Below are 10,008 nucleotides of genomic sequence, written 5' to 3' on the forward strand. Positions count from 1 at the left end.
TGATGATATAATATTTGAAGAAAGGGCAGATCTAGACCAAATATAAGATTTAACTCCAAAAGTTTATTACAATACAGTACACACATATCTAGCTATTAATGATTCATTAAGGACAAGTTATGCAAAATCGATTAATGACTTAGCAAAGCAAATGGTAAAATTTTTACCAAGTTCAACGATTGCTGGAATCTTGAAATCACTGAAAAACTTATGGCAATAACTGACTGTACAGCAAGATGGTCATCGGTTTACGATATGCGGGATCGATTGTTAAAATGGAAAGATTTTTGTATATACTTTGTTACAACATCGGAAGTTATTCTAGAGGAAAGAGAATGGTATTCAATGGCTAAATTAACTATAGTTTAAAAACCACTTAAAATGACAACGTTGAGACTACACTGCCTCTCCGAATTTCATGGTATTTGGATAAAATGCCGCTTAGTATTGAATAGACAATCATTTTTCCAATGAGAGTTACATCCTTTCAACTTTCCCCTATTTGCGGGAAAGTGGGATGTAACTGATTACCTAGGCCTTTATGGCTTAGGTATTCCTAAGGCTTTACCTTTGAGATCTAGAAAGGATACTTATTTAAATAAGATTCATTATGCTTCATTATATTTAGACCCCAGGTATCAAATTTTATTAGCCCTTGAACATGACGAGGGTTATAAAGCTCAATTCTGTCAATTATGTGAAAAACACAAATCATTAAATTATTGAATGGATCAACATTAATTTCAGCTACAAATGATCTTGATAATAATGATATTGAAAAATTGTTAGTAGAAAAATAAATGAAATGTATACATCATCAAAGTGAACAGATTATAACATTATTATATATTTTCACATATTAAAATAATTAATAAGGATGCAAAACTTCTGGGATTACACGTTGGCGAAAATTGTTCTATGTCCCAGCAACACTACAATATATATATTATATTACACTTATTAATTACTAAGATATCGTTGAATGATCATTCTCATCATTAGAGACAGCAGATGGGGGAGGGAGGCAAAATTGGTAATTTTAGAGACTGACAATTTAGCCTCTTGAATATTAAGAATTGTAATAATCCATGCATGAATTTTGAAAAAATGTTTGGCAATGGAATGTCTAGCCATATGCATTATAACAAACATTTTGACTATTAAATTTGATATAATATTATTCGACCACCTTCGTCGAATTAAAAATATTTAAAATTATAACCTTGGAAATCGAATTCAAAATAAATTATTAGCTTGATAGGATCGCAGAAAAAATTGTTAATGCTATTAAAAACGCATTATATTTTTCCGTAATGTTAGATTGTACACCAGACACAAGCCACTTGGAACAATTAACCGTAGTTATTATGTAAAAATTAACAAAAACTCCTCTGAAAATAAATGAGCTGTTGACCTTCTAAAAATCGATTTCAATACTGACTAAATTTTGGTAGAAGCATATTTTTCATTATCTAAAAAATTCGGATTAGAGAAAAAAAAGTAGTGGACAAGGTATGAAAATGAATCAAATATGATAGGATGTTATGAATAAATTCAATATCAAATATTACGAAAGCGTTTTTTTTGCCTTGTGGTTTCCATAACTTAAATATGCAACTTGGTGACATGGCACGATCATCATTAGTTGCAAAATCATTTTTTGGCATTTCCCAAAGAATATATACTCTCTTTTCTGTTTAGACTCAGCGATGGCAAATTTTAAAGGATCATTTAAATAATTTTACTTAGTATTAGGTGGAGAATGAAAAAGCCAAAAAATCGGCTGGTGAACTAACAGACGTATTTAAAAGAACTAATGACCATAAATGCTGCATAGAAGCCATTTTATTGGCCAAAAAATTAAAACAATTTACATTTTTGGTAACTTTGTCATATGGTTTGATTTATTAACTCAGGTGAATTTATTAAGTTAAGTCATGCAAAGTGAAAATATTGAATTGGAAAGGCCATTATACTTATAGAAAGTAGGCAAGATTTTTTAGATCGCTTTAAGGAAACGGCTTTCAAAATTCCCTTGACTCAGGAAATGCTTTCCTGCAGTAATTAATTAGTAGAAGGAAAATTCAAAAACAATTTTTTTTACAAAGGAGATGACACGCCTATACATGATCCTCAAAAAGAATATCAGATTGAATTTTTCAATGTATTACTAGATCAAGTGAGAAATTCGCTTGAGAAAAGTTTCCAGCAGTTAAAGCTCTTTAAAGATCATTTTGGATTCTTATTTAATTAATATACCAGAATTGATAAATGCCCCCGAAAGAGAGTCCTGTGATAAATTAAATATTTTATTCACAGATTAGGATATAGAAGGCGATATTGATTCTCAAGATGCTGTTAATTGAATTAAAAATGTTAGTGAATACGTTAAGTAAGCAAGCATCCCAATAAAACTCCATTGGAAATTTTACACTATATTAACATTAATATAAAGGAAGCCTTACCAAATATATCCATTGTATTCAGGGTTGGGCAAATTCTCAGAAAATTTTATTCGGATACAGATACAGATAATTTATAAAATTTTGACAAGATACTCTGGAAAAATTTCAATAAAATACAAGATACTTGTTTCTTTTTAAAGAAGTATCGAAGATACAAGATACTTTATATAAAAAACTTTAAATAATCAAAATCAAAATGTATCAAGCTTCTTATTTTTTAACTATAATATAAATTTATAAAAAATATGAAAATAATGTGTAAAAAATAACAAATTTGTTATATAAGATATGCGATATAAACGATATTTTTTTAAAAAATTGAGAACAAAAAATTAATTGGTAAATATCAATAAATCAACATAATCAGCATTATTTTTTAATAATAATATGTCGTTCAATCTTTGACTATTTGTTCTATTTACCATATTTGTAAAGCTGAATAATCGTTCAACGGGGACAGAGGATTATAATATTGTGTTAAATTTAATAAATATTTCTTCTTTTATATATTTATCATCATCTTCATCAATGGAAGATATTGTTGACATATTAATTTCAATATTATTTTTAAAATAATTATAGCATCATGTATTAATAAATCCTGAAGGTATTTTTTCTAATTCACCATCAATCCAACGATTTTTAAAGTAGAGATAAGAAATAGTGGCCAAAAATGCGCTTATAAATTTATTGTCAAATTCATATATTTATCTTTAATTTAAAGAATTTTCTACTGTAATAGCTAATGGTTTGCAAAAATAATAAAATTATCTGAAATATTATTGTGTTGCTACTTTAAAATTCAAAGTATTAAATAGGTATTCTTATTGTTGAATATGTTGATCGATGTTATTTTATTATTTATTTTGGCAATTGATTTATTTTTTTTATATATCAATTTGTATTTAAATTTAATCGGTGAAAATTTTATATTAACATTTTTTTTATACATCAATTTGTATTAGTTATTTTTTTTATTATTGTTTTAAAAAAAAGATATATAAAGATAAAAAAATGTAATTTATCTTTAAAAATAAAAATATAATTTATCATATAATAAAATTTAAATTATGATTAAAAATAAAATGATAATCAATATAAAATGTGAAATAATTATCAATGATAAAACGTGGAATTAATTCAATTCCAACATGGAGGCCAATCTACGTTTGAACTCTGCGTAAGTACTATCTCAAAATTTGATCTTGATTTTGCAATGTACATTTATTCTATTTCATGCCTTTATCGATTATAATTCTCTTACGATGGATGCTTTGAACAATTCCACATATATGACTGAATTTGTCAAGCTGCTATTTCCCCAAATTTAGTAGCGATGACAGCGCCTACATAGGGAAATTGCAGAATTTCTTCAACACCAGCAAGATCTCCAACGGAGAAAAGGCCGCTTTATTTCTCCGAAGTTTTCCTGATGATGAATTCAATAATATTGGGGCAATTTGCACTGAGGAAGACTTCTAGGACCCAACGAACTGCTTGACAAATTCAAGTTACAACATCCATAGAAGATTGAGAACGCTAATTTATCATTATTTAATGCTGAAACACAAGGCAAGGAGGAGACGTTCTCGTCTTGGGTCACGCGTGTAGCACGACTCAACAAAGAATGTAAATATGGCTTTCAGAGAATTATTGAGAAAGTGAGAGTATCTTTGTATTCCAAAGATGTCAGGAAAGCGGTCAAGAGCTCTATGACCATAAAAGACATTTACAATCTAGGTCTAGAGGAAGACACCGCGGACCTAAGTGGCATCATGGGCGAGATGAAATTGTTACATTTGAATGAATGACCTGGTGTACAAGAGGTCAATCACATGGGCAGAGTAAAAAATAGTTACGTAACAACAAATCTCATTCGGGACTCTCACGCACATGGTAAATCTCTTATCAAGCAATCCCAGTTCATCAATGACAATCGCCCCGCACAGTATTTCGATGATCGTTACGATTTACGCTACGACTATTGGCGTGACAAACGATTTGATGAACGTTAAGATATACGCTACGACAACGACCGCGACAAACGATTCAACGGACGGTACAGCAACTTCCACGACAATCGTTTTGATAAAAGCTACGATAATTGTCACTATAACCGCAACTGTTTCGATAATCGCAACGATAACTACTACGACGATCGATGATACAATAGCGGGTTCAACGTCCATGGCAATCGCCACGACTCTCATTGTGATTATCATCAAATCCCTAATCGACGGGATGACTGCTATAGAGGTGATAACCGAACCAACTATCCCCGTCGTGGTCAGCACAGACACAACCCTCAAAATATTAATGGTTTTCCGAAATATTCGCCAAGGCCCAACCAGTACAAAAATGACAAGGTGTCGTTGAATGATGGTTAAAAACATTCTCAGAAATTTTTTATTCTTAATTCAAATTGTTCTTTTTACATTACAATAGATCTTCTGATTACAAAGATCGTGATTGTCAATTGAATACGAACCATGCTATGAACATCGAAGTAATTGATGATGACGATGACTCAAACACAGACCATAAAGAATATAATCTGCAGAATTTGGAAGTGTACAATATGGGGGTCAAGGATACCACATATTACGCGTACAACGTGGCAGTGAGCATCAACAACATACCCAAGTTGATGCAAGTTGACACCGGTACCAGGTACAGTATACTTCCGAAGCTGACAGCTAAAACTGTAGGCATAACCACGATACATAAGACGGACATGAGACTCACTGGTTATGACGGCAGCGCTATCAAGATATTAGGTCTTGCCAATGTGAACGTTAAGTATGAAGGAAACTCACATACACTGGAGGCCATTGTAGTGGATTGTGATAAGATCCCCCTGCTAGGACGTATGTGGCTCCACACCTTCAACAACATTTTAAAACGTTCTTAGTTGGTAATGTAGAGAATGATCTCTAGAAGATAATCTCGACAACAAATAAAGACTTCGAATCAACTTACACCTACAAACCCAAAATGGTCAGACAAGAGAAAGTTCACTTGAGGTTTGAAAAGAAGACTGCACCATGAACATGGGTGGCGTATTGTGTGGTGATCATGAATGTTAATGACGTTACCACTCAACTTATCCAAGGAAATCATAAGCCGAATTTCTTTGGAGGGTGGAATGTTGAATATGTTGATCGATGTTATTTTATTATTTATTTGGCAATTGATTTATTTTTTTTATATATCAATTTGTATTTAAATTTAATCGGTGAAAATTTTATATTAACATTTTTTTTATACATCAATTTGTATTAGTTATTTTTTTATTATTGTTTAAAAAAAAGAAGATATATAAAGATCATAAAATGTAATTTATCTTTAAAAATAAAAATGTAATTTATCATATAATAAAATTTAAATTATGATTAAAAATAAAATGATAATCACTATAAAATGTGAAATAATTATCAATGATAAAACGTGGAATTAATTAAATTCCAACACTTATATTTTTAAATTTACGTAATAGCCAATAGTATTCATCATACCATATCAAACACTCATTCATCAAAGCATCCATTGAAATAATATCTAACATTCCATCTTATACATCATCAGAGTTGTTAAAAGATCGAATCGAAAGATCGACGATCCTGTATTCTATCGAAATTTGTCAATTTTACGAGATTTATGATTCTGACTTAAATTAAGGATCGAGATCATTTTGTTTAAAATTCGATCCCGATCTTTTTAAAAATTAATTTTTTACTTAAAAAGCAATAAATAAAATAAAAATTTTGAAAATTAAATTAAAATATTATTTTTTAAAAAAATATCTATCTTCATATTTTATCAACTTCCATTCCACCATTTATTTTATAGATATATTTATTCATTTCCTAAATTTTACGAGATTTAGAGCTCTTACAAGTTATTATAATATTATTATAAATTTATATTAAATTTATAATAATATATTAATATTTATTTTAATAGGTAAATGTAAATGTTCATTATAGATTTAGAAGATTCTATTGCTTCTATTATTGATGTAACAGCAGATATAAGTGAGAATGAGAATCTTTTACCATTTTTGAAATTACGTAAATATTTTACTTTATGTGAAATGGATGAAAGCAACTCTTATAATATGATCAGCACCCAGGCTTGTTAACCGATCTTTTTAAAACGATCGAATCCCGATCACGATCTTTTCAAAAACAGAGGATCGAAATACAGGATCGACCTTTTTTTAAAAAAAAGATCACGATCGCGATCACGATCTTTTTTTCTATTTAAATTTCTATAGGAAATTTTTGACCGATGCAAAATTAACTAATATATGTTATAAATTATTGTAATTGAATAATAATATAATATAACCGATGCAAATTAATATAAAAATATATTACATATGGTAGAAATTTATTGTAATTGAATAATAAATATAACAATTATAATATATTTATTTATAATTAAAATTAGCTTTTAATAATAAAATTTTTTCTAAATTATCATCATTTAAACATCCGCGTCTTTCATTTAGAACATGTTTAGCTTTACTAAACAAGCGTTCCACAGAAGCGCTTGATGGCAAAGGTGTATTATATTCAATAAATATTTATTTAAAATTAATATAAGTATTAAAAATATTCATGGAATCATCATTTGAATAAAAAAATTTTTAACGGAACAAGCATTTTGTACAGTATTTTTCCCCCAAAAAGCATCAATGTCATCCATACATTCATTTGAGGTATCCGCATATGGTTGTTCCTGCATATTTTCCAAAAGGGCAACTAATCTTTCTTTTACCATCATATTTTGTGGCAGATTAATATAAGGCCAATTAAATTTAAATTTAGGGTTAATCATGGCTGCCAAAATGTTACTGTCTTCATACAGTGAAGGAAATCTATATTATGAAATGATAATTAATTTATTATTAAATAAGTGTTCATTTTATTCATATAAATCAAATCAAGTACCTGAAAAACTTAACCCTTTTAAATTTTACAGTCAAGTCTGGCACATCATCTGTATGGTATTTATTTATATTTGGGTCATATCATAAATATTGATTAAATGTAAACTTAATACTTAATATACAAAGAAGTTAACATTGTAATTTATTTACAAAGAATATTAATCTAAATATTAGCTTAAAATTCAAATAATCTAATAAATTTTTAATGTCTTCAAAGGCCCATTAATATTTTACTAGATATCAGAGGTTTAGTAGAACTGGCCTGTTAAAAATATTTTACTAAATTTGCCAGATCTTTGCAATTTTTTAATATATTTTGCAGATATCTGATAATATAAAATAATTGCATAAAAAAATATTACCTTTTATCAATACCTCTAAGAACACTATCTACAAGGGGCTGACAATACCGCAGGCAGCTAAATTTCGTTAATTTATCTATCAATATCGATAGAACGGGAGTTATATATCCTTGCTCCATATTATCCTCCCGTTCCAAGATTTTTAACGAGATCGCCAAAGGTTCCATAACCTTATTTAGAGAATATCATTGTATTACTGTTGCATACTCTTTAACAAAATAACATTCCTCCTGCCTAAACATTGCAAATCCAATTTGATCACATACTTGTTCTACTTCTGAAAACTTTTCAGAAAGCATCTTATCTATTAATTTCATGGATTGGTAATGAGAATTTCATCTTGTCTTGTTGGGAGCTATTAAATAACTTCCCAATTTCTCCAATAAAATATCCGCCATTTTTGACGACATATTTTGTTTATTAACTAAAGCAAAATATTTTGCAAAAGTGGATCTAGATATTCGTTTAAAATTGAGATCACTATCTGCCATCTCCGCATCTGTTGTTGCAATAAGGTTAAGATTATGGCAACAACAATGTTGATGTTTTGGTAGGCTGATAGTAGGAATAATTGGGTCATCAACGGATAATATGTCATCCAAATTTATCAATTCCATATCCTCACTATTATCTTCTTGATTTTCTCCAAAAACTCTAGAAAAAATAAATTTATTTAAATATTTTTTGCTAAATATAAATATTACTTAAATGCCTTGACAAAGTTGGTTCCATTGTCAGTCACCATCTTCACCACCTTATTATGAATTTTATAGAACTTGTGGATACCCATGATTTCGTGGGCCAAAACAACATATGTTTGCCTCCCAATTATCCTCCTCAGTGCCAAAGCGGCTGACCTTCTCTTGAGGGTTAACGGATCAGGCCAATGTGCAGTAAGTCCAATAAAAGCCCTAATAAAATAAACATTATAAAATTCATATAAATATAATATACCTTCGATGACCACTCCAACAATCAGCAGTGGTGTATATATAAGAAACTTTAGACAAATCTCTTATAAGATTTGTCGTCATATAAGAGAAGGAAGTAGATATCCTGTTGCCCAGTGTTTGGCGACAAATAATTTCAGGAGAAAAAGTTTTACTCATTTTTTCAAATGAAGGATCATCAACCAGAGACAGTGGTTGGAAGGTGTCAATAATAAAATTCATGATAACCTTGTCTGCTGTTTTTTGCGATATAGCTGGAATGTTTAGATTGTTAAAATTTAATTTAGATTGTCTGGATTTGCAACCAGAACCACTTTGATTTTGCCAGTGATATATTTTTTTGTGTAGAGAATTCGTTGAGGTGTTTGATAATCTTTTTAAATTCACTGTGCTTTTTCTTTATAAAAGAAAAAAAAAGTATGTATCAAAGTTGGATGAAAATAACTTCTCCTGAATCAAATTTCATTTTTAAAATTTTATATGGAAATTTAAAGTTAAAAAAAACAATGTACAGTCTGAATGTAAAACCTATATAAACGAAAAAATGATAAAGGGTTCAACACAAATTTTGTTAAACATATTAAAGTATATTATTTAATTTATATATGGTTAAAAAAGGTTCATATAGGTTTTTTAAATTTTAAGTTTACAATATTGTCTTTGTCTATCATTATTAAAAGTTGCCCAAGATGATATGGGCTAAAGATTTTGATAAAATATTTTCCTATATATGAATATAATTAGCCTTTTTGGCATTTAAGAACTATGGATTAAGGGTTCAACAAATTTTGTTAAACATATTAGAGTATGTTTTATTAGTGGTTAAAAGGGTGTAGGTTATCTTAAATATTTACGTTTACAATATTGTCTATCATTATTAAAAGTTGCCCAAGATGATATGGGCCAAAGATTTTGATAAAGTATTATTCTATTATGAATATAATGAGGCTTTTTGGCATTTAAGAACTTATGGATTGAGTCAAATGATACAAAAAATACTTTCAATTTAAAATATATTATTAAAAAAAGCCCTAAAAATTTTGTCAAGTGGATTATATAATCAAGCTCAAACTGAAACTATAATACTAATTGATTAGATTTAACATATTATAATAAAGAAATAATAGTATAGATATTTATTTTTCTTTTGGTGAAACATTGCTAAGTTCAATACAAATAACATTGAACTGGATGTTTTAATTATATTAAAGAAAGTCAAAATACATTATAAAGGCTTAATTATTAGTTATTACACTTCCATTTATTATAAATACTCT

General features: G+C 28.7%; 1 protein-coding gene across 2 annotated transcripts; it reads left to right on the forward strand.

Annotated features, from left to right (window-relative positions):
* The first annotated feature begins 3,599 nt into the window (after nucleotides 1-3,599).
* LOC135926321 (uncharacterized) lies at nucleotides 3,600-5,697 on the forward strand. 2 transcript variants are annotated; one of them, XM_065462154.1, is made up of 2 exons: nucleotides 3,600-4,847; nucleotides 4,911-5,697. In XM_065462154.1, the coding sequence occupies exon 1, from the start codon at nucleotides 4,359-4,361 to the stop codon at nucleotides 4,839-4,841; it is 483 nt and encodes a 160-aa protein (XP_065318226.1). In that variant the 5' UTR covers nucleotides 3,600-4,358; the 3' UTR covers nucleotides 4,842-4,847; nucleotides 4,911-5,697. Both variants share the same exon structure in this region, with proteins under 2 accessions (XP_065318226.1, XP_065318228.1).
* The last annotated feature ends 4,311 nt before the right edge of the window (nucleotides 5,698-10,008 follow it).

The sequence above is a fragment of the Gordionus sp. m RMFG-2023 genome, chromosome 3 (genome assembly GCF_954871325.1).
Source record: "Gordionus sp. m RMFG-2023 chromosome 3, tfGorSpeb1-WG-v2, whole genome shotgun sequence".
Taxonomy (NCBI): Eukaryota; Metazoa; Nematomorpha; class Gordioida; order Chordodea; family Parachordodidae; genus Gordionus; species Gordionus sp. m RMFG-2023.

Bases quoted from the DNA above. Each gene is read 5' to 3' on its own strand.
- LOC135926321 (XM_065462154.1), top strand. From the start codon at position 4,359: ATGGTAAATCTCTTATCAAGCAATCCCAGTTCATCAATGACAATCGCC.